This window comes from Biomphalaria glabrata, chromosome 8 (assembly GCF_947242115.1).
Source record: "Biomphalaria glabrata chromosome 8, xgBioGlab47.1, whole genome shotgun sequence".
Classification (NCBI taxonomy): domain Eukaryota; kingdom Metazoa; phylum Mollusca; class Gastropoda; family Planorbidae; genus Biomphalaria; species Biomphalaria glabrata.
The window spans coordinates 8,759,990-8,785,824 of record NC_074718.1 but is presented as its reverse complement, the minus strand read 5'-3'; the positions used below and the strand labels follow the sequence as shown (position 1 = coordinate 8,785,824).

The following is a 25,835-nucleotide window of genomic DNA, read 5'->3' as shown; positions in this document are numbered from 1 at the left end:
CCAGGGAACGGGCTAGATAGAGCCTAGCTCGTGGACGCCAACCGGTCCGCCCGACGCAGCCCGCTAAGGCCGCGCCAGTCAGTCCAGTCTTTGCCCAAAGAGAGACCCGCGAATCAGCCGAGCCCCAGGAGAACCCGACCAACCCTCGAGTTGGTGTCCAGCGCTATCCGCTTTTCGGAGAACCCGTGGTCTCTTACTAACCGTTGCCCCGGGGCCCCACAGGGGGGGGGGGGGCTGGACATAACCCCTTTGAGTTCCTTTTACACTTGCCGGCTGCTCATTCATCAGCGGCAAGCAACCAGTACCCTTGGCCACTCCCTGAGAGCGGAGTGTTCACGCGGCGACCACGATGAGGTGGTACTGGAACGCCGCGGTTGTTTCACTCAGTTTATTTGTTTAGTTTTGTTTTTTGTTTGTTTTTTAATGATGAATCCTTGAATAGTTTTCTACTTTAGGTTTGTAACTGTTTTTTTTTTTTTTTTTTGGGGGGGGGGGGGTTGTTTTGTTTATCTCTAGTCTAGTTTCATACAATTCTTTAGTTGTCTCTATTTTCTGCATAGTCAAACATGTTTCTTATTAAGTTTTGTTTGTTTTTTTTTCTTGTGCAAAAAATGTTTTTATTTCTTGTTTATTTGTATACATTTCTTACTTTTATTCTAATTCATTATTTTAAATTATTTTAATATATTTATTTTAATTATTTTTTCTTGGTTATTTCTGTTTTATATATATTATTACTATATATATGTTTTACTTTATTCGTAATTCACAACTGTTTTTATTGTGAGATAACTCATGTAAAAAACTTTATATTTTGAGACAAATCTGTAAGGCTTGTTAAATAGTTGGTTTGACCAGGGGTGGGCGAATTCCGGGCGTGTTCCACATGCGGCCCACGGAGCGTTTTATGCGGCCGGCGAACACCCACAAATAATTAACTTTACGAGCCATCTACAGTAGATAGTAGTTTTCCAACAAAAAGCCGATAAACATTTAGACATGCCTTTTAGATTTACTATCGACTAGCAAAATATCGCTTCTTTTTATAAAGAGGTCGAGATAGATTTAGATCTTTATTTACATGCCAGTGACTATTAAAGTAAATTAAGTATTTGAACTTCTTGTTTTGGTTAAAATTCGCCTTATTATTACATTTTCATTAAATGAAAGCTGACAATGCCTTTTTTAAAAAAAAAATCGCAAATAGAGCTTTCCATAATGAATGACACCCCGAAACGACAATTTTGTCTGTTTTTTTAGGGAAATTTACATGAGTTTTCAGAAGATTTTAATAATTTCAGGAGCTTTTCTTGACTTTTTCGTATATTTTGCAATTTCAGGAGAATTGCAGGAACCCTTTAATAATAAGTTAAAATGGTTTAATTTAATAATTAATTTACACATAGAATACGCGCGGGGAATTCGCATAGGTTGCAGTGTCCTAAGACCGGCCCTGGATTTAGCCCCCTATTATTTTGCACAATTATTCATAGTCGATAACAATACATACATCAATTTAAAAATGTATCAATTAGTTATTAGTCAATCATGTAGTACTAATTAATTAATTTTTATATAGTAGTAACGGAGATAAACGCCGCAGTTTTCAAATAAAAGTCAGTACTTAGCGGTTCCTTTTTGCTTTTCTTTTGCTTCTTAACTTATGTGTGTTTGTCCAGATTGTTTGTTTTTAAACTTAGCAGACGACTAACCTACTGACCTACTTGTATTGTTGCCTTGTGTTCCAGGAAGAGCCCTACTTGATGGCAGCTCTAGAAGTCACAGACGGAATCCCGCTCATTGGGCGCTTCAGGTTTATTGGCTACTGCTCTGATCTGGCCGAGATGGTGTCTCGTAACGTTGGTTACGAATATCACATCCGGTTTGTCAAAGACGGGGAGTATGGGAGGAAGCAGAAAGACGGCACGTGGAATGGCGTCATTGGGGAGCTGATTAAACACGTAAACTCTTGTTTTGCTCTTCCTAGAGTTTAATTGTAGAGTGAACGCAGATTCCAGTTAGTTTTGTACTTCTTTTTCAGTCATTGTTATTTGTCCATGGGTTGATCTTTTTATGTCTCTCTCTCAATCCCATATTTTCCTAATTATATTTTTTCTCTCGAAATAGATGTATTGAAATTGCATGCAAAATTTCCTTACCATTATTAAGACTACCAAGGGGATTCTATTAAACATTCCCATCTTTAAAGCAGACCAGCGGACTCTTATGTATTGCAATACACCGGTTGCCTTATAGCTCCATATGTAGCCAAAAAAGGTTGTTACAATTTTGGTGCTACATTACAAAAATTCTCTTTATAATATATATTTCACTAATTTACTAAATCAATAAGACTATAACAGATGGAAGAAAAATCGAGACGCTTCGTGTGCAAGGGGCAAAGGGAGGTAATACAATATATATTAAAGCGAAACGAAAATGTCATTGCAAATGTTTACTCTAAATAATGGATGGAGAAAGATAAAAACACTTGAAAGAAAAAGCTTTCTAAAATATATTTGGATCCCCCCCCCCCCCCTTAAAAAAAAAAAGCAATAACTCTTTCATAATCCATTTAATGGAGCAACATTACGTACTAGCTAGTAAGGGGGAGGAGCAACTGCGTGCGTGATCAAAGTGCACTTTAATGTCTTGAGTTGTATCGTAGCATGTGTCTATATCAGAGGCGTGGCGAAGGAAGAGCCGGGGGGGTGCATTATGTCTGGGCGCCACACTCTGATGAAAGACTGAAGGTCTCGAAGACAAACACAAGTTTCTTTTTTTTTTCAATCGAGCTCTGGGAAAATTTTCTTTTAATTAGTAGGCCTACATATTTTCACAATTCGTTTCTTCTTGACCAGCTCTGTTGGAGAAGCGTCTGCGCTAAGATGGATTCAAGAAGCTCATTTTAAAAAGACTTAACTCTTTCTCTCCTAAACGACGATACCAGCGTTGATTCCACCAGAGTGTGGTAAATAATTACGGGGAGAAAGAGTTAAGATTCTAGCGTCTACGTTCTTACACCAGAACGGTCAATTGTTTTGTTTTCTCGAGTATCGTACCATCATTGAGTTGACTCTTTACGACAACAATTTTGAACACTACACGAGTACGAGTATCAGCTATCGATCTTGCCCATCAGGGCCGGACTTGGATAATCGGAGCCCCTAGGCAAAGTGAATTCGGTGTCCCCAAATGAAATTATTTTAAAATTTTTAAAAGAAAAAAAAAGCGAGAAAATAAAAAATACCCAATTTATTAAAAATCTGCCTGTCTAGATCTAGATATAAATCGACTAATAACTGAAATTGATATAATTCTGTTGTAGAGACAGAGTTTGACTAGTAAACATAGAGTCTTAGCGCTCTACAAATGTTTGAAATCTACTTCTGTGACTGTGAGATGAATGTAATCTTTGACATTATTTTTACAAAGCTTATATCACGTCAATCGGTCTGTCTGTCTGTCCGTTTGTGTGTCTGTCTGTGTGTGTGTCTGTCTGGCCAAAAGTTTGTACACGTTAAATCCCCGACAACCAATCTTGGATCAAGCTGAAATTTTGCACATTTATTTCTTTTACCTGACAACACAAGAATAAATTTAAAAAAAAAAGAAAAACAATTAGTCAATTAACTATTGGTAATAAATTACTTTGTTTGGTATCTCAAACAATGGAAATAAATAGTACTTGACTGAAGTTGTGGTATAAGCTGAATTAGTCCCCTTTCCAAGGAAAAGAAATAGTACTTGACTGAAGTGGTTGTATATCTGAATTAGTCCCCTTTTAAGATTGTCGTTTGAGGCTTATTACATACTAAATTAAATGACTGACCGAAATAATTAATATACTTACTATAAGCGTCTTTTTTTTTTTAAGTATTTGTTTTGTATTTTGCTTGTTTTGTTTTGGGTTTCATCAAGTAGAAAGTTAGCAAGGAAAAGTTGTTATTTTTTTATGTAAGTGAAATGTATACATTGAGGACATTTTTACATTGGTATTACTAAGCAAAAATCTTCAAAGGTAGCTTAATAACTGTAAACCTACTTTTGGGCCACCCTGTAGTATTTTTGTAAAAGCAAAGTTATGTTGTGAAAAATAAAAGCAAAGTTATGTTGTGACTATTTGTAGCACGCGAATGGTGTAGATAGTATGAATTAAGTAAAACATTCTATTGTTATTGTATTGTATTATTGTATTGTATTCTTATTATTGACTACAATCTTTATATAGCCTCTATTACTATTGCTTAGTTCTGTCGCACCGGGCGACAGTTATGGCCATATGGGCGACAGTTATGGCCATATGACAGTTATGGCCATATGGGTGACAGTTATGGCCATATGGGTGACAGTTATGGCCATATGGGTGACAGTTATAGCCATATGGGCGACAGTTATGGCCATATGGGTGACAGTTATGGCGATATGGGTGACAGTTATAGCCATATGGGTGACAGTTATGGCCATATGGGTGACAGTTATGGCCATATGGGCGACAATTATAGCCATATGGGCGACAGTTATGCTCTCTACGTTTCTGGTCTGTATTAATCTTATTTTTAAAAAAAAATCATTATGCGTTACTTGTATTCCCATATAGGATGCAGATATCGCGATAGCCCCACTGACAATAACATCTGACAGAGAGAAGGTTCTGGACTTCACCAAGCCATTCATGAGTTTGGGCATCTCTCTGATGATCAAGAAACCCGTCGAGACGGACCCTCATGTCTTCTCCTTCATGCGACCTTTATCACAGGAAATATGGCTTTGTACGGTAGGCTGCGGTGGTCATATTTGTGAAAATTCATCACTATATTCGAATTCGTTTTCATTATATTTTTCTAAAACATGAATTATATAAAACATATAATGTTTCGACTAAAAAGATACTAGTGTTTGATATATGTAAAGCATATAGTTCTGGGTTTGTTATACTAAAGTCGTTTTAGAGTTTTAACAATAGTTTTAAATACGTTGTGATTAATTGAAGAATAAAGATTTCACACAAATCATGTAAATAGACTAAGACCAAAAAAAAAAGAAAGGATTCTACATCCTTAGTATATAAATACAATCCTAAGTTGACAATATCATATCGATATAGAGAACGACATTTTTAAAATTTTACGCTATTAAAATATTATATCAATCATGATTACCAGCATATGCGGTAGCAGAAGTTTGCGACAAAATGTATAAATAATCTTTCATGTACACAATTAATGCACGTTCACTATAGAAACATTGCAATACCGATTAATAATGAATTAAACACTATAATCAGGTTATACTCTCGCGTCTAACATTTTATTTTGCATGTCATTTAAACACCTCTGCAATCTAAACACACCTTTAGATGTCATGATTTTATATTGACCACTGCCAGTATCCACTTAGGTCTCTGTCAGATCCTTAAACAAACCTTTAGAAACATGATTTTATATTGACAACTGCCAGTATCCACTTAGGTCTCTGTCAGATCCTTAAACACACCTTTAGAAACATGATTTTATATTGACAACTGCCAGTATCCACTTAGGTCTCTGTCAGATCCTTAAACACACCTTTAGAAACATGATTTTATATTGACAACTGCCAGTATCCACTTAGGTCTCTGTCAGATCCTTAAACACACCTTTAGAAGCCATGGTTTTATATTGACAACTGCCAGTATCCACTTAGGTCTCTGTCAGATCTTTAAAGACACCATTCGAGACATGATCTTGACTTAATGCTTAACACCATTGTCTCTTGCCTCCATCAGATCTTTAAAGACACCATTAGAGACATGATCGTGTCTCAAAATTAAACACCATTTATTCTTGTCTCTTCCAGATCTTTAAAGACACCATTAGAGACATGATCGTGTCTCAATACTAAACACCATTTTTTCTTGTCTCTGTCAGATCTTTAAAGACACCATTCGAGACATGATCGTGTCTCAATACTTAACACATTTGTCTCTCTTGTCTCAATCAGATCTTTGCCTTTATTGGTGTGAGTGTCGTGCTGTTTCTAGTGAGCCGCTTCAGCTCCGAGGAGTGGCAAGTTGACTCCGAGTCCAAGCTGGAGAACGACTTCACCATAGGAAACAGTTTGTGGTTTTCCTTGGGAGCCTTCATGCAGCAGGGATGTGACGTCCTCCCTAAGTAAAACTCTTTGATCTCCTTTAGGCGAATGGGGGTCATTGTGTTAGATTTTTTTAAAGCTAGACATAAACGAGCAAAAATATAAAAAAATTGTTTTAAAATAATTCTAAAAAAAAGCTATTCAAGGGGGAGAACTCCACATTTACTACTGTATCTCTCGATACTGTTTATTTTAATTTATTTTCCTTTTTTGATATTAAAAAATTAATTTGTTACCAATAAATAAAAAAATTTATTTCAAAAAAAGCTATCCAAGGAGGAGAACTCCACATTTACTACTGTATCTCTCAATACTGTTTATTTTAATTTATTTTCCTTTTTCGATATAAAGAAAAAATTATTTGTTATCAATACTTAATTGAAAAATTGGTTAAAAATAATTGAATTAAATAATTGTTTACAATTTCAACTTAATCTAAGAATGGACTTGAGAGATATGACGTGATCAATTATCTAATGGGTCAAAACCACACATATTTAGCCATAGCTGTGGATACAGAAGGATTAGTTTCTCTAGATGGTACCAAACAAAATAATTAATTACCAGCCACTCATGGTCTAAACTCACTATCACTATACTATTGTTTTTTTTTAATTCTTGTATTTGTGTATCGCCAATGAATAATTGTGCCAAATTTAAGCTTTATTCGAGAATGGATGAGAATGAAATTACGTGTTCAAAATTTTTACCAGAGAGAGTGAGTTTAGACAGAAAGTGAGACAGAGTGAGTTTAGACAGAAAGTGAGACAGAGTGAGTTTAGACAGAAAGTGAGACAGAGTGAGTTTAGACAGAAAGTGAGACAGAGTGAGATGAGACAGAAAATGAGACAGAGTGAGTTGAGACAGAAAGTGAGACAGAAAGTGAGACAGAGTGAGTTTAGACAGAAAGTGAGACAGAGTGAGTTTAGACAGAAAGTGAGACAGAGTGAGTTGAGACAGAAAGTGAGACAGAGTGAGTTTAGACAGAAAGTGAGACAGTGAGTTTAGACAGAAAGTGAGACAGAGTGAGTTTAGACAGAAAGTGAGACAGAGTGAGTTTAGAATGAAAGTGAGACAGAGTGAGTTGAGACAGAGAGTGAGACAGAGTTTAGACAGAAAGTGAGACAGAGTGAGTTTAGACAGAAAGTGAGACAGAGTGAGTTGAGACAGAGAGTGAGACAGAGTGAGTTGAGACGGAGAGTGAGACAGAGTGAGTTGAGACAGAGAGTGAGACAGTGAGTTTAGACAGAAAGTGAGACAGAGTGAGTTGAGACAGAGAGTGAGACAGAGTGAGTTTAGACAGAGAGTGAGACAGAGTGAGTTTAGACAGAAAGTGAGACAGAGTGAGTTGAGACAGAGAGTGAGACTGAGTGAGTTGGGACAGAGAGTGAGACAGAGTGAGTTGAGACAGAGAGTGAGACAGAGTGAGTTGCGACAGAGAGTGAGACAGAGTGAGGTGAATGGACACTTACACTGGTCTCGGTGTCAAAGTGAAAGTCTGGGTCTAAGCTTTAATGAATTGATAAATAGGAAATAGTAAATGTATTATTAGTTTTGTTATAATCAATATTGCAAACACCGAAAATAAAGCACAGAAGTTGGAAATAAAACATTTTTATCATTGCATCGTTTAGTTACCAATCATTTTGATTTCACCAAAGGTAAAACAAATTTTTTAAAAATATATGATAGAAAGCTAACATTAAATAGCGCAATCGCTGAGGTTTCCTTGTAAAAGAAATAAAATGATATGCATCTATACTTTCTTTCTATTTTTGTTACTTTAACAAGTTCAGAGGTTTAATTTTAGTTCTCAAAATCCTATACTTGTAGATCTTAATTACATATAACCGCGATAGCCGGAAATAACTAGACAGTGTATTACACTAGAACCTATCTCCTGGTCAAATAAAAAACAAGAAACACTCTAACAAAAAGACTTTGCAAAAAACAAAGCTTATATTAAGTGTAATTGTATAGATTTACTTTGGATCAGTCATAGAATTATTTTTGTAATAGATCTAAACTAGTAATAATAAATGTGTACGGAGGAGGGTAGTAACTGGCTTTTTAAATGCTTTTTTTTTTCGAACTCGAAGGCTGAAGCCTCCTCAAGGGAATTAATTCAAATACTACAACCACCTCTGTCTTTCCCTAGTTCAATACTAAACAAAATAAATAATTACCAAGATTTAATTTACTTGGGGAGGGGGGGGGGCCTGAGTGGTTAAGCGCTTGGCTTCCGAACCTGGTGTCCTGAGTTCGAATCTCGCTTAAGACTGGGGTTTTGAATTTCGAGATCTTAAGGGCGTCCCTGAGTCCACACAATGAATACCTGATTTTAGTGGGGGAAAGAAAAGGTGGTTGATCGTTGCGCTGGCCACGTGACACCCTGCTCGTTAACCATTGGCCAAAGAAACATGACCTTAACATCATCTGCACTATAGATAGCAAGATCCGAAAGGGGAAATTGACTTTCCCTAATTAACTAATAGGTTATTTTTGTATTGATTATTGTTTTGTCAGGTATAAGAAATAATTGTGCAAATTTTCAACTTGATCGGAGATTAGATGTGGGAGAAATAACGTGTACAGACTTTTTACTAGACAGAGTGAATTGATATAACCTTTTTTTTTTTTAAATATACTTTGTACTTCAAGTGGAAGAGCAATAACTCTGATTTAATGACCTTTGATCTGAGTTATGCTTTGGTCTGACTTGCCAGGTCCGTGTCAGGACGCATAGTCACCAGCGTCTGGTGGTTCTTCACCCTCATCATCATTTCGTCCTACACAGCCAACCTGGCAGCCTTTCTCACCACACAACGAATGAGCGGAAGCATTAGATCTGCCGAGGATCTGGTCAAGCAGACAGAGATCAAATATGGGCCTTACAGGGGTGGAAGCACCTACATGTTTTTTAATGTAAGTCTTTACATAGATGCATACATACATAAATACATAGACTAGATAGAAACATGCATATATACAATACTTACATACAGAGGCGTAGTGAGGGGGGGGGGGGAAGGGAGGCACGATGCCTCGAAGGCCACCCTCGGAGGGGGGGGGGGGGTTCCACACGCGGTCTATATTTCTATGTGATGTTCATGAAAATTAAGGGGGGACGCAAATAAGGTACGTTGCCCCGGGCGCAGATGGTGCTGACTACGCCTTTGCATACATACATAGATAAGATAGATGTATGTATGGACAAAAGACAGATATATAGATAAAGACATCAGTGCAGCGGCGTAGCTTGGGTGGGGGTGAGAATTTAAAAATCCCCACTTAAGTGTTTTTACATTAAATATTGTGCAAAATTCAGGGGCCCCCAAAGAGGTCAAGCCCCCCCGTGCCCCCAAATGATGGCGAACTCCTAGCTACGCCACTGCATCAGTGACCTATTACTTTCTTCTCACCAGCAAACCACAGTGTCCCTCTATCAACGAATGTGGTCCTTCATGACGTCACAGCCGGATGTTTTCGTCAAAGACAACGACGAGGGCATCAAGCGAGTCCGTGAGAGCAATGGCCAGTACGTGTATCTTATTGAGAGCACCTTGAACGAGTATTACAGCTCCAGGTAAAGAATAAACTCACAAGATTCCCCTCTAAGAAAAGTCTAGGCCAGTGGTTCCCAAACTGTGATCCGTGGAACCCTAGTGTTCCACGAGGCCTGAATAGGTGTTCCACAAACTATGGGAATAATTAACTAGTAGTCCATCATGTGCTTTAATCTCTATTAAAAATATTCAAAGTTTCCGTTAAATACTCAGAATGTGCAAATGTTCAGTTAAGAAAAAACTTTGGGAAGCACTGATCTAAACTATAGAGCTAGTCTGTGTCAAATAAAAATCTCAAGGCTTCCAGATCATAGCTCCGTCTGATTAGATCTAACCAAAATTGGCTTAATATTGTTATAAACTTGGTGGTGGCACAGATGGGGGTAGTGGTGTGAGTGTAGTCAGCCGACGCAATTCGCCCCAGGCCAGCGCTAGACGAGCGGTCAACCGTGACGAGCTCCGACGGTCAACCGAGTCGAGTATCAACAGGACGGTTCGGGAAGGATCGCCGTCGTGAACAGAGCTCATGAGCGTCACGAGAGTTGTAGTCATATGACCACCTAGAAACGTCGAGCGGCGTTCTGTCCGGTTCGAGAAGGCCAGTAGGGACCCTATATAAAGAGCGGAGGTGTCGCAGTCAAGACAGTCGAGAAAAGGTTCACGGCAAGGTTCACGGCAGGGGTTCAGAGCCCGGTTCACTACAGTCCGGTCGACTACAGCACAGTTCAGCAGTGTGGTTCTGTACGGAGCATTACGACGGTTCAGTGCGGAGTACTATCAAGTACAGTTGAGACGAACGGCGTCTTGATCTTGGTCTGTGATCGAGTCCGACACAACGAGCCTAGTGTGTGAAGTCAGTCCTGAACTGTTGAACCCAGTGAAAGCCCGGAACGAGACGGAGAGGCCAGTGCAAGAGTTGATACGGCGGAACGGTGTTATCGAAGAGGTATTTGTACGGTCATGTGTTACGTGCTGCCAATTGTACAGTATTGGCTGTTATTTCTTCAACTATTAAAGTGTTACGTTACTTTGGAGCCCTGAGTTGTCAAGTTCTTTAAGTTGGTGGTGTATGGTGCAGTTTGCAGAGAGCCTGGATAGTGAGATTCGTAACAACTGGTGTCAGAAGTGGGATCGGATCGGAATCGGATTGGATCGGATCTACTATGGCTCGTCTGAAACTGCTGTACGAACTTGAATTTAGAGAACTGAAGCAAGAACTCCGTGAACGAGGGCTGAAGACATGTGGAAACAAGGAAACCTTACAAGCACGCCTCCGGGAAGACATAATAGAAGAAGAAGAAGATCCGGACACGTATCTGTTTGAAGTCGCACCAGACTTGGGAGAGCTCTTAAACTCTGTACTGGACGAGATGAGTATGACATTGAAGAAGTCCACCGAGGAGTTCTGTAGAGAGATTAAAAAGATGTGTACCTCAGTGAAAGAAGTGACGAGCCCCGTGGTGAAAACGATGGACGTGGTGGAAGAAACCTTGTACGACCAAGGAGACTTGAAAGATGAAGGAGATTCACCATCATTGGACATTGAACTATTACCCACCCAATGCTGTGAATCAATAAGCAGTAACAATGGCAATGCTGATGAACGTGGTGCTGCCTGTGAATCCGAAAACAAGGAGTACAGATCTGGGGAGCAGAAAGAGACAGACAAAGAGACAAGAGAAGCTGCCTATAGTCCAACAGAAGCTTGTGCTGCCGACGTACCTGATATGAGAAGCTCAAACAGCAAGACAGATCAAGAGAACACTGAGTCTGCCTCCAAGCCAGTTGCTGAGGGACGTTTACATGATGGAAGCTACCGGCGAAGCTTGTACCCTACAGACGTTCGTCCAGATGCTAAGCTCAGCGAGAGAAGTTCTGATGGTGGTCAAGAGAATCCAAGGAAGCCTGACGTTGGTCCAGCTGCCAAGACTGGAGAGGAAAGCCCTGATGGTGGTCAAGAGAATCCAAGACAGCCTGACGTTGACTTTGATGGACATTTGCAAGATGAAAGTCATCGACCAGGTCTGAAACCAACAAGCGATTGGCCCGATACTGAGACGAGAGAGAGAGGTCCTGATGGTGGTGAAGAAAGCCGAATGGAGCCTGAAGCCGAAGACCAGGGACCTTTGCACGAGGAGTGTTACCAACCTGCCCCACCAGCATGCCCTCCAGACAAGGTTGAAGATGATGACATGTCCCACAATTCCTCGCCCTGTGGATTTGAAGCCCATCCCAGTCCTTCTTCGCAAAGCCCTATGAAGCCAACTCTTTTGCCAACGATCTTGGTATCCCCAGCCCTTACATCCTATACCTCTCCATGTGTCAAGTGGCTGTCCTCAGTACCGACCGACAAGAGAGCGATGCAAACACAACGTCACTGCAACAAGAGGACGATCAACTGGAGGAAAAGAAGAAGGCGGCGTTTGCGTAGTCCAAAGTGCATGGTGATCCTACCAAGAAATAACTGCAGCCACATAAAAACCAACTGGCGGAGAAGAAGAAGAAGGCTACTTTTGTTGAGTGCAACATGGATGACGATGCGACAACGACATCGATGCAACCAGATGAAGGCTAACTGGAGGAGAAGAAAACGTTTTCTAAATTCAACGTGGATGGCGATGAAAGCACGACGTCCATGCAACCAGGTGAAGGCCAATTGGAGGAGAAGAAGGAAGCGACCATTGCTGACTGCAACATGGATGGCTCCATCAAGCTCAAGAGGCAAGCCAACTGCCACTGATCGACCCCCGCCTGCAGCGATGAAACTTTACAGCCAATGTCATGATGTTGATCCTGTCCGGGACGGACAGATCTAAGGAGGGGGCAGTGTTATAAACTTGGTGGTGGCACAGATGGGGGTAGTGGTGTGAGTGTAGTCAGCCGACGCAATTCGCCCCAGGCCAGCGCTAGACGAGCGGTCAACCGTGACGAGCTCCGACGGTCAACCGAGTCGAGTATCAACAGGACGGTTCGGGAAGGATCGCCGTCGTGAACAGAGCTCATGAGCGTCACGAGAGTTGTAGTCATATGACCACCTAGAAACGTCGAGCGGCGTTCTGTCCGGTTCGAGAAGGCCAGTAGGGACCCTATATAAAGAGCGGAGGTGTCGCAGTCAAGACAGTCGAGAAAAGGGGCTCAATACAGCAAGGTTCACGGCAGGGGTTCAGAGCCCGGTTCACTACAGTCCGGTCGACTACAGCACAGTTCAGCAGTGTGGTTCTGTACGGAGCATTACGACGGTTCAGTGCGGAGTACTATCAAGTACAGTTGAGACGAACGGCGTCTTGATCTTGGTCTGTGATCGAGTCCGACACAACGAGCCTAGTGTGTGAAGTCAGTCCTGAACTGTTGAACCCAGTGAAAGCCCGGAACGAGACGGAGAGGCCAGTGCAAGAGTTGATACGGCGGAACGGTGTTATCGAAGAGGTATTTGTACGGTCCTGTGTTACGTGCTGCCAATTGTACAGTATTGGCTGTTATTTCTTCAACTATTAAAGTGTTACGTTACTTTGGAGCCCTGAGTTGTCAAGTTCTTTAAGTTGGTGGTGTATGGTGCAGTTTGCAGAGAGCCTGGATAGTGAGATTCGTAACAATATTATTGTAATGCAGTTGCTTTGGTTCGTAGCATCACTGCCTAGAGTGTCAGCAGGATGTCAATGGGGCTAAGCTCACATAATCTATGATAATTATAATTAGGTTTTTCTTCGAGTTCGAAGATTAATGAGGAATGCAGTATTTCCCGTGGCTACGCAGCCACATAATATATAAAATACTTCTAAATGTCATAGAATTGAGATGTTGTAGAAGAATCCTAGGTATGATATAGAAACACTGCATCACAAATGAGGACATTTGAAGCAGGATCATAATAGCAAAATAATTGGGTACCAAGATGATCTTGTGACCACTGTCGACAGAGAAAGCGATGTGAAGACCACATCAAAGAATGGACGGGCTTGTCAATAAAAGAGACAGTCACTGCAAAAGACAGAGAGGAATGGAGAAAGAGGTCGACAGATCATTGTGGTTCCCCAATAATCCAATAGTCCAAGAGATAGGTAATCGTAGGCCACAGAAACAGATGACCTTTACATCATCTGACCTAAAGACCACAAGGTCTGAAAGGGGAACTTTACTTTTTTTTTTACTTTGTTTTGATTACAATGAAATTGCGTTGTCCTCTGTGTGTGTTGGCCATATTGTTAGTCTCATATTCAATGAATGTTATTCCACTCTAGATTGCCGTGTGACACAATGAAGGCAGGAAATAACTTGGACTCCAAGGGTTATGGGATCGCCACGCCCATGGGCTCTGACATCAGGTGAGTTGAGGTGTTTTGTGTCAATGCATACAATCTTTGAGTTGTTTCCCCTTTTTAAATGGAGGAATTTAAGGGCGGGGCAAACACATTAAACTACTTTTTAGAGGAGCTTAGTCTTTGGGGGCATTATTTGAAAAAAAAAGAACTAAAATAGTTAAATTTGCGTTGGAGCATCATATGATTATTAATCATATAAATATCTTTTTTTTTTCTACGGGCTGGGTCATAAAGATCACCACATTTTGAATGAATCTACCAAAAGAAGCCAACTATCTAGAAAACAATGCTTATAGTTTTGAAAAGAAGATTTAAAAAAAAAATGAATTTTTTAAAATGGGTTTTCAACATTGTTTTCCGACCTGGTAGAGCTACATTTCGAGTGAGCGCAAAGCGTGGCTATTACAGAGAGGTTGTTTTCAGTATGTGCTTCAAACAAAGTCACGTTGTTCACCTGTCCAATTCATAATGGCTTGGGAAAAAAGAAAGAAAAAATGTTATATTGATTGAAAATGGTAGAGACTAGCCAAACGAATGAAACCTGTACCAGCTCTCTAATGCCATTACAGCCCATACGGTGACCCCTCCAAATGTGGGAGATCTTTATGCCCTACCCTGTATTAAAATCTGCTATGTAATATATTACGTTACCCCATTACCAGCTCCGACCGTGCCTATGTTGAGATTAAGATTTACAAAAACAAGATACATATATGAGTAGATAATAGTGATGTATATTCGCTGTAGTACACATTGCATACACATAGTATTCGCACTACGTAATGTGCCCTTTGAGATATATTTTCTATGTTACCTTTAACCTTTGTCCCCAGAGATAAATTAACCCTGAGTATACTCCAGCTGAGAGAGGACGGCATCTTGGACGAGCTGAAGAAGAAATGGTGGATAGAGAAATCACAGTGTCCACTGGAAACAACATCCAAGGTCCAGTAGTCCAGTTGACTTTTTTTTTTTTTTTTTAACTTCTACGTCCTGTTAAATCGCCCCCTCCTTTTTTTTTTTTCTGTCTGCTGTAGCCTCAAAGTGAACAGATGGGAAAATATGGCAAAAGTTCACCGAACTATATTTATTTATTTATTTTAAAAAATAAGAATACTGGTAGCAATGGGTTAATAACTTGCATTGCATCGCGGTCGTGTTGAATGCAGTTTTTGTACGTAGAGGGTTCTATTAAAACTAAAAAAAAAAACATAAAACATTTCGCAATCAAACTATTTGTTTATTTTGTAATAGAAAACAAATTACTTTAAAGTTCATTTTTGTAAATCCTGCTGTAGTTTCGATGTTTCTTGTTTTTTTTTTGTTTTTTTTTCTACAATGTTTATATCTTTTTCTTAGCTTGATTAAATTGCATTACTCCCTGCCCAACAGAATGGATAATAAATTAAGTTTTATACATAGAGACCCATTTATGTAACAAAATTTTAAATTCTATTAATACTGTGTTAGACAGTTAGTATAGAGACGTACTATAATTGGCCTACTTCGAACGCGACAATTAGGACGTTACGGGTTAAGAGGTTTTCTTTTATTTATGTTATTATAACTCAGTTGGTGTTTAGAATTTAAAATGGTAACATCTTATTACGGACAGAGACTCGACTGTGGCCTCTATGCTTCAAACTTTATTAAAGTATCTAACGGTCTGGATTTAGTCCTTACATCTAGTTAATATGTTGGTCAAAGGGACCGTTACATAAATGGCGGGTCCCGCACAGTTAGCTTGGTACATAGAAGGAAAATGGCAGAAGATCCCGGTGTATTCTCGGCCTTCGGCCGTGTCTAGCCCACGTGTTGGGGGCCAAATGCATCGGTCAACAGCAATGCTTTATATAGGCATTGTCTAGGGTCTCTCCCAAACAGAACTGTGTGTTCACACAGGTTGTTTTTTTTTACTGTTTGGCGTCCAAGCAGGTTTTTTTTCAAACTTAGGGCTTGAAGAGCCTTCGGCTCAGCCCTTAGACATCAACAAGGTATTGTTCATAAGTTGTTTAACGCAACTAATACACCCGTACAAAAAAAAAAACTCAAACATCTCTTGAGTAATATGTCGAAGCCAGACAGAGCTCATACAACTACAAGATCAAGGCTTATCATCTGCTGCTACGTCAAATCATAATGAGACATGCATACATTATATTTTTTCAGTTATCATTTATATTTATTGTATGCATTATTCTCCTCAGAAAATGTTTAAAATTCGACTAAAAATGAGGTTTTTTTTACTCTTTTATTCAACACAGGATCCGGACGCATCTCTAACGCTTTCGAAAGTAGCTGGTATCTTTTACATTCTGGTGGCCGGGCTGTCCTTGTCTGTCATCTCTGTGGTCCTGGAGTTTCTGTACAAGACAAAAGTTGACTCCAACAAGCAAAATGTAAGTCTGGGATGGTGTGAGGTGATAAAACATTGCCATAGAAATTAGGAGTTGCTGAGTGATAAATGGCTAAATAGTATTTAGTTCACGAAATGGCCAATAGAGAACAAATGTTTCGATCTATTGAGGTTTAGAATAGGACATAAACGATTAAGTTGTAACCACTTAATGAAGAGCTTTGAACAATTTTTATCTTTCAATTTCACATGTCCTTGATTCTATCGAACCGTTGGGTATTGCATATCGTCTGAAGACTCTCTCTTTCTCTCTCTCTCTCTCTCTCTCTCTCTCTCTCTCTCTCTCTATATATATATATATATATATATATATATATATATATATATATATATATATATATATATATATATATATATATATTCCTCTCAGTCACTAGAGTCTCTTTCATTGACCGGCCTGTCCATTCCCTGAGGTTGTCTTCCCATCGCATTTACTCACTCTATGTAAATGAGTGACCAAAAAAAAACAAAAAAAAAAACAACAACCGCATTGGCTGCCTGAGAGAGTATAAGTTAACGATGTAGACTGGAGAGATTTGATGGGCTCAAACCGTGACCAGTCGTCATGCTAGGCCTGAACGCTAACTGACCTGTGACGTGGCAACTATTTCTCAGTGGAGACCAATAGCTCGTTCAGGCCTACTATGACGATTGGTCTCGCTCAAGCTGAGTTGTGTTTGCTGACCGCCTTAAGACGTAGCAACCTGAAGGCAGTGGAGACCAATGGCTCGTTGCCACGTCGCGTAGTCCTGTGACGTGGCACTACCCACAGGTTGCGACATTGCAGGTAAGTGTTCAATCCTGCCGTAACGATTGGTTTCACTTAATTCATCAAGGGAGCCTCCCAGATATCTGCAATACATGTTCGCAAAACCATTGAGGGACAGAGCGCGCTGAGCGAGCATGCTTGCTATATAAACCTGGCAGACGAGCTATAGAAAACCAAATAAGAATCAGTAATAAAGAAGGGCTTCAGAATCATACAAATGTCGATTGTTTTCATTACTAGTGCAATGTGTCACCGTGTGTTAGCTTTGTCTTTTTAATGACTGGGCTCACTGATCTACATAAACTCCGGAGTCACAAAATCCCAGCATTCTTTTGGAATTTCATTTCGGGATATCGGGCTAGTAAGCTAATTGCATGCTACTCTGCCACTTTATTCCTTTACCTTTACCTTTTTTTACCTATCCCTTAGTCTGTTGGACCGTTGGGGCACCAGGCAAGACTTGTCGATTGTCTTTCTCCATTCCTCCCTTTTTTTTTGCCTTGTTTAGAACCTTAGATCTTGTAATGTGGCCATAGGTTTTAAGCTTTTGTCTTTTTACAATAGTTAGCAGGTCATCATGGGCTGCTATCGCTGCAGTAACCCTGTCTCTGATTTCTTGGTTTGTGTTGCGGTCTTTGAATGTGATGCCTTGGATCCTTCTGTTGCATCTAAATTCCATTGCTAGGACCCTCCTCTCTAGCTCTGCATTCAACGTCCACGACTCGCAAGCATATAAAAATGTGCACAACATTGAAAACGACAACAGATTTGAAGTTTAATAATGTTAAATTTGTTTGAAATGACTATTTTTTTTCTTTTTTTTCCCCAAGATTTCCTTTGGGTCAGAAGCAAGATCTAAATTTAGATTGTCCATCAGCGGACATTCAGAAGATGACACTAATGAACAACGAACACCTCTGCGAGCTTCTACAGTAAGCTGTTGTTTCTCTTTGCCTTTTTGTTTTAGCTGAAATACCATTTACAATATTGCAATTTTATGTCTGACGTTATAGTCCATTGTAGACCTACCCTTTATTCATAAGCTATTAAATGATGTAGTAGCAGAGATCTCGATTGGAATAATGACTAGAAATGTGACAGTCAAATGGGTAAAAGAATTCGACTTCACAAGGATACATATGACAAAAAGGTAGTAGTTAACCTCCATCAGTCGTAGATCGAATATTGTCCATCCCGTAAAACACTTCATCATGCGACTGTGGAGCCTAATTCTCGAGAGACGCTCCCGATAAGATACACCATTAGTAAATATAATTTTTTATGAAAAATAAATGTAAACACTAGATTGTTTAGTAGAAATAGATCGCGGGTTCTGTCAGGTTTAGTCCTGTGTGCTGCAAGCAGCCTAAGAGTCACCAGAACGTGATTTTTTTTCCCTCACGCTTGACTCCCGAAGTCTTTACTATGTTTGGGTATAGATGCAAAGTAGCAGTGGCTTCCTTCTCCTAGATGGGTAGCCCGCCAAGACGAAAGAGCCCTTTTATACATTACCACTTCCTGCAATATTAACTTAAAGAAACCTATTGGAGATTTTTGTACATGTCGGAAAATCTATAAATAGCTAGCTTTTTGGTGTATCCGGGGTACAGAATAAAGAGTGTTGATAAGCTAGTTGTTTTTTTTTAATTACATAATAATTCGTTTACATATTTTAGCACTGACTGCTGAGTCCAATTTTGTAAGCTCTTCTAATTGTAACTTGTATTTAGTTGGCAGTTTCGATGTTCAACTTAGAATCCTTGACATTGTCTAGTTTATAGTGAAAATGACAGAAAATCTCCTTTTAGACACTAAAACAAAAAATTAAAGTTCCCACTTCAGACCTTGCGATCTATGGGTAAGATGGTGTTAAGGTCATCTGTTTTCTTTAGCCTACGGTTAACGAATTGTGTGTCATACGGCCAGCATAACGACCCCACCGCCTTTACTTCCTCAACTAAAGTCAGGTAACCATTAGAGCTGGGTGGCGCACTAAAAATCCCGGATTTCAATATCCCAGTCTTCGCCGAGATTTGAACCCAGGATCCTAGGTTCAGAAGCCAAGCATTTAACCACTCAGCCACCGTGCCCCACCTGTTAGACACGAGTCTCTTACATAGGGCAGTAGAGCAAATTAAGAAGGTTTGCTTTAAAAGAGACACAAGTGACTGACTTACAGAAGATTGCCCCAAATGTTTTTTGTAGTGAATAAATATGTAAACAATTTTAAAGAGTTCTTATTATTGTCTCTCTTTTCAGAATATGTCATCCCACGAAGAGACTACAGTTTACAGTAAAACCCAGACGGTTGTATAAAGACATTATTTCCGAAGTGTTTCTCCTGGGTTGTGATATGTTTCATTTGTTCTCTTCTCTTTAAAGTTCAACTTTTTAATTTCATCACGAGCAGCCTTTGAATTGATTGTATTCAGGATTAGTCACTGCTATTTATAGAAGCACTAACATTTTTTTGGTATTTTCCCCTTATTTATTTTTTTTTAGTTTTAAATAGATCTACCTACCAACCTAAATGTCGTTAGCTTCCAGTCTTCGTAGCCTTGTGTAATTTTCAATTTTCAGCCTGTATTTTATATCAAATGTAGTTTATTTAATGTATTTTATACTTTATAAGATTACTTTGTCCATGAATGTATAAACTATTTCAATTGTTTCACTTTGTGTTGTATTTATGCAAAGACAATATAAATCTAGCAACAAATGGCAGATCATTAGTGAGTCGACAGAGTTCTACCGCTAGTTGATTATGTTAATATATCCATCAGTTTTATAGAGGGCAAGGTAAAAGAAATGGCCAGAAACAAAGCAAAGAAAAAACAAGGTTACAAAGACAGTTTGTGTGGAGACACAAAATTCAAAATAGGCCCCCGAAGTGGTCCACCTAGGCAGTTAAAAAGGCAGGTTTCATTATTTTCAGAAAGAACATCAGAATAAAATTCTATCAAAGACAAATGACAGAGAAGAATGGAGAAAGAAGGTTGACGGATCTTGTGTGGTGCCCCAGTTGTCCACAGACCAAAGGATAGTTGAAAGTGAATGTGAAGTTAGATGTGAACTTGGCCTAACTAATATCTTATAATGAATGTATAATTGATCTAATTGTTTTGTAAAGAGAGAATCTCTTATTCCTCAAGAAAAAAACACTCCCGTAAAAAAAAAATGCTTTAGTTCAGTGTTCTATAGTGTAACGGCAGCGCTGCAGTTCACGCAATAATATGAAACCCTACTTATTAATTGTTGTTTTAAATTATGTCCAATCTATATGCATACTAAATAGATTTTTTCTCTTTAAAAAAAGTTAACTTTTTTTGGTGTAAATGAAGTAGTTAGTATAGCAAAACTCACTTAACTTAGCAATACAAATGTAAAAAAAAAAATAATTGTTTGACAAAAAACCAAAAACCGTTTTGCATAAATGTGTTAAAAATATAGTTATCCCCTACTAAGGAGCCTCCTGTGATGTTACTATTAATAGTGAATAGTTGTATAAGTGGCGTATTTTTTATGAAAAAATTGCTTGCATAAGTGATTTAAAAAATTAAATTTTTCGCTTTCAGAAAAGAAAAAAGTAGTCGTTGCATCAGAACTTTGAATGGTCTAAAATATTATGATGTCGGATTCTCACTATCTTTTCTAGTTTACGAGATCTAAACGGGACGGACGGACAGACATTCCTCACTAAACTAATAGCATCTTTTTCGGGGACCGTTAAGTGTACAGTGCCCGTTTTAATTAGTTAAAAAACGTTAAAAACTGGTCATAAGATTTCTCACAAAGAATGCAAATTGGAAGAGGAAACACTATAAACACATTAGTAACATGTCAAAAAATATCAAAAAGCATTCTACATAATCATATTTATATATTAGGTGAAATGAGAGCTTAAAGAAAAAGCCTTAACAGCACAATTATACAATGAAAAAAGAAAAATATTTAATTGGGGATGAAGTGACCAGGGGATGAAATGACCGGAGATGAAGTGACCGAGGATGAAATGACAGGTCACCTACTAAAAAGGGAAGCCACTTTTACAAGTTACTTGAAGAGTTGATAACTTTATATTAACTCTTTCTCTCCGCATGTATTTGCCTCGTTCTGATAGAATTATTCATTTCGCTCATTTGTATTTCACTGTCTTGTTAGGATTAAACTTAAATAACGTTTTTGTTTGTTATCAGAAAATGTTATAATTGATATTGAATTATAGGAGAATGCATGCTCTTTTTACATAACACAAATTAAAGCTTTTAAATCCAAAACATCAATTTCGTTTAAAGGGGTTAAATCAACGTTCGCTTTGTCAATTAGGAGAGAAAAGTTAATTTGATCCGTTGTTTTGGGAGAATGAGCACAAGTAAGGGAAACTTTTGCTGCTGTTCTTGTCCTTATAGCTGCCTCTTACGTCCATCACAGCTAAACTGTTATGAATTTTTAGCCTTGTCATCTTTTATCTAATCTTGTAAATTACAAACTTTCCTTACAAACTGAAAACAAAGACGTACAGTACGTATCCGTATGTTAAATCTAGTCGTCCATATCAATTAGAGCTTTAACATTCTGCTACGTTATTGGTTTTCCAGACTGTTGTAGCTACACCAAACGTATAACCAATAATTAATGGATAACTTGAACTCCAATTTACAAATAAATGATGTGGAATTTGTAGAACAATAAATAAGAGGATATAAATCCATTTGTTTGGAACAACCGATTTAAATGTTCTATAAATGCCTATTCAATAGTTTATGTCTGTATGTCTCTCTCTCTCCCTCTCTCTCTCTCACATACTTTCTAATTTCCAATGGCTATAGTCTATGTCTGTCTGAATATCTCTCTCTCTCACACACACATACTTTCTAATTTCCAATGGCTTACCATTTTCTCGATTTAAAGTTATGTACTTTGTATAAATTTTTCATCTTATATTTTTCATGACATCATTTCTGACCAGTATTTATCAATAAACCGATTTTTACTTATCAAAATGTGTTACATTGTTCCGTTAAAATAGTATACGCTCTACTGTGTTATTTACGGAGGCGCGGTTGCTGAGCGGTAAAGCGCTTGGCTGCCGAACCGGGGTCCGGGGTTCGAATCCTGGTGTAGACTGGAATTTCAGGATTTTCGGGCGCCTCTGAGTCCACCCAGCTTTAATGGATACCTGACGTTAGTTGGGGAAAAGCAAAGGCGGTTGGTCGTTGTGCAGTCCACATGACACCCTCGTTAACCGTAGGCCAAATAATCAAATGACCTTTACATCATCTGCCCTATAGACCACAAGGTCTGAAAGGGGAACTTTACTTTTTTTTTTTTTTACTTTACTGTGTTGACATTGTAATGAACGTGTCTACATGTTGTATTTTTGTAAACCAGACTAGCTCTATTTCTTTTAACAAAACATTGAATCCAATGTCTCTTGCCCTGTATACAAGACTGCAGTACTCGTGTTGCTGTGGAACTATTTCCCCAGAAGGTTGAGTCCGGTGATTCAAATACCAAAGTATGCCGGGAATTTTTTGCCTAACTGAGCACATAACAGAGTTCCTCTTTACCAAACAATTTTTCGAGAATGGGTGCGGGGGAAAAATAACGTGTTCGAAATGTTTCTCCCACGCCCATTCTCGCATCAGGTTGAGACCTTACACAATTATTCTTTTTCCCTAACAACATCAATAAAAAAAAAATAGCAATTAACTAATTAATAAGGGATAATTAATTAATTTGGTTTTATACAGAAATAGGAAAATAAATCTTTTCCTTTATATAATCTTTGTTTTTTTTAAAGCATTTTATATATTAATAAAGCATTTTATATATTTTATAAAGCATTTTCTATATTTTGCTTTTTTAAAAGATGCTGACGATGTAATATAGATTATGATAAAACAAAAAGTGCTGTAGTTTGGATTAGACTATTAACTATTTGGATGGTCGTGTGGTATGATCTTCGGGGTGTCGACACCATGGTGCCCAGTTCGAGACCTCCTTTAGGAGTTCTGGGCAAAATTATTTCTGAACGTCCGTGACTTCTAGAACAAGACAAACAAGTCTCTTATATTCCTGTCTTATTAGAGATTATCATAATTACGTTTTTTAAAATTCTAGACAATGTCAAGGACGCTATATTTTGAGATCACTGTTGTCAACTGAGCCATATAATTTTTAATAAATAATTAGAAAAAAAAAGTTACATAACTGTAACTAGGTCAGTGCAATTCTGGTCTAAGCTAGTCTAGAGAGAACATTATTCCATTAGTTTTAAACGTAATAATGATGACTGGACTTACTCGTCAACAATGGCATCCACACATGATTTAAAGTTAACTAACAGAGACAAGAGAGTAAAGTTGTTGTATCTAATGTCACAACGACATTAGATTTAGAATGCTGTGTTGATGTGTCCCCTCTGTTTTAGCAGCACACTTACAGCACACTAACAAGCTAACAAGTAAATCCCAGGCGAATGCTAAGGATCACGTTGGCTGTGGTCATTACTTACGTTGTTTGTTTTAATACTCCCCCTGTTCCCTGCCCTCTGGTCTAGCCTGTCCATTGACCAGCAGACATGCTAAGCCGTCTTTTATGAACTAGGAAAAAACTGCAGTCACTGGGAGAAGCAGAGTAGAAAGTATCAAAACTGAGCAGAAGCGTAGTTAGGGTGGGGGCTAGGGAGGGGGAGAATTTGAAAATCCTCCGGGCCCCCACTTGAGGGAGAAGCTTGCATAAGTGTGTTTTTTTTACATTAAATATTTAATATTATTATTTATATTATTATAGGTCAGGCCCCCCGGGCCCTCAAATGATGGCAAATTCCTAGCTACGCCACTGAAACTGAGTATATCATTGATATCTGCTGACCATTAAAATGTTTTGCATGTTTTGGGTGTTCCTTCAGAGTTGAAGGAGGGACGATTGGGTATGGCAGTGGGTAGGGTATGGACCCGGGACAATTGAGACGACCGAACGACCAGGCAGTCGAGGGTTCAAACCCTGCCCGCTCCCATCCCCCGTCGTCCTGCGGGAGGTTTGGACTAGGAAGTAAACTATCTTCAACTCTGAAGGAACATCCGAATTATGTAAAACATTTTACAAAACAGTGACATTGGGTATATCTTTCTCGCTTTATCACTTCCTTAAAAAGTGAATTTAAAATCAGTAAACATTGATACTAACCATTGGGAAGAGATAGCCTTAGACTGCACTAGTTTGAGAGAGACGGTGACCAAGAAAGCTATAGATAGCGAGAAAACATGGACCTCGATTCTTGAGGAAAAGCGTGCCACACGGAAAATGGCCAGCTCCTCTACCACCAAAGCGAAAGCCACCTTAGCATGCCTGGCAGATCCTGCGGCGCTACTGATCCCAAACTGTATCGGATACTCCATTTCTTTGGTCACATCAGCTGCGAGAAGAATGGGGAACTGCTGTGGGGGCGACATCGTTCCGACCTTAAACAATGCCCAGGCTTTCATCTCTCTCAGTGCGAGTTGAACCATAGTCGTTCTACGACTGAAGGAGGCCAATGATAATGATAACCCTGCCAACTCCTTGGTTTTCCTGGCTGATTCAGGCAACTCATTCGTTGTTCTAATAGCGCTAGGGAAGAAGGAGCATTTGTACAAATTTGTCCTAGCATGTGGATCAATATATAGATCTATTACCTTTTTTCTTTGTCTTTCTAAGTTTTCCATTATGTTTCGATTTTGTATTTTAAGATTGTGTTTCATTGTCTTATGTATAACTGCTACTTTGGGAACTACTTTTTAGTCTTCTATCCTGAAGGGTCTCTAAATTTAGAAATTTTACAAAAGGTAAAAACCCTAAAATACTAAGTAAAATTCAAAACAATAATAATTAAAATAACTGTTTTAAATAGATATGTTTGATATTTTATTTTTTCCCTTGTCTGGTTAGGAGTAATCTTTGGAGTTGGATATCTTACTGTTTACAAAGATCCTAAATGTCAAACATTTTAGTGATATACGTAGACGTTTAAATTCTGTAAGACTTCTTCAAACTATTGGAAATAGTCATATATGTTCAAAGAAACTGATTAGCTAGCATTTTGATATGTCTGTCCTTGTTAATAAAATGATGGTATGCGTATATAAAGATATATTATAGTTTTTGTGTTTTGTTTTTGGTTTGCACTTTTTAGCCCTGTAGAAAAGCTCTTCCGTTTGTAGCACAAAATAAATTCACTATGGTATGTGACTTTGACTTTTATTCCATAACTTGAAAACTTATTTAAAACAAATAGTCAACTAACTAGTGGTAGTAAAGGAGAGCTACTACAGATGCGGCCGCTCATGGACGGCTAAAGATATTGTTTAAATTAGTTTTTTAAAATCAGTTTTTTGTTGTTTTTTTTCTTGTTGGCAACAGTGAAGCTATATTAAGCGCCCTCGACACTATTTAATTGATCCTGAAAATTCCAACTACATCGTTAGCTGTGGATGTAGCTAAATATGTAGGTCACAGCTAGGTCAAGGTAGCCACGCAAAACACTTAGTCTCCCTTAATTGTTTTTTTTACTCAAACAGATGATATACACATATCATATATATATATATATATCATACTCAACTATACACAATCATTAGGAAGACTTATAA

The 25,835-nt window shown here is 38.6% G+C and overlaps 1 protein-coding gene across 3 annotated transcripts in view; it reads left to right on the top strand.

Moving 5' to 3' along the window:
• LOC106075810 (glutamate receptor-like) overlaps positions 1-22,184 on the top strand; it is an 81,186-nt gene extending 59,002 nt beyond the window's left edge. For all 3 annotated transcript variants that reach the window (XM_056037960.1, XM_056037961.1, XM_056037959.1), the window contains 10 exons: positions 1,749-1,961; positions 4,601-4,777; positions 5,983-6,152; positions 8,859-9,057; positions 9,558-9,718; positions 13,937-14,020; positions 14,851-14,962; positions 16,282-16,416; positions 18,033-18,134; positions 19,462-22,184. In XM_056037960.1, coding sequence (XP_055893935.1) covers positions 1,749-1,961; positions 4,601-4,777; positions 5,983-6,152; positions 8,859-9,057; positions 9,558-9,718; positions 13,937-14,020; positions 14,851-14,962; positions 16,282-16,416; positions 18,033-18,134; positions 19,462-19,518 — 1,410 coding nt within the window. In that variant the 3' untranslated portion in view covers positions 19,519-22,184. The remainder of the gene's footprint in view (positions 1-1,748; positions 1,962-4,600; positions 4,778-5,982; positions 6,153-8,858; positions 9,058-9,557; positions 9,719-13,936; positions 14,021-14,850; positions 14,963-16,281; positions 16,417-18,032; positions 18,135-19,461) is intronic.
• Positions 22,185-25,835: the final 3,651 nt, after the last annotated feature.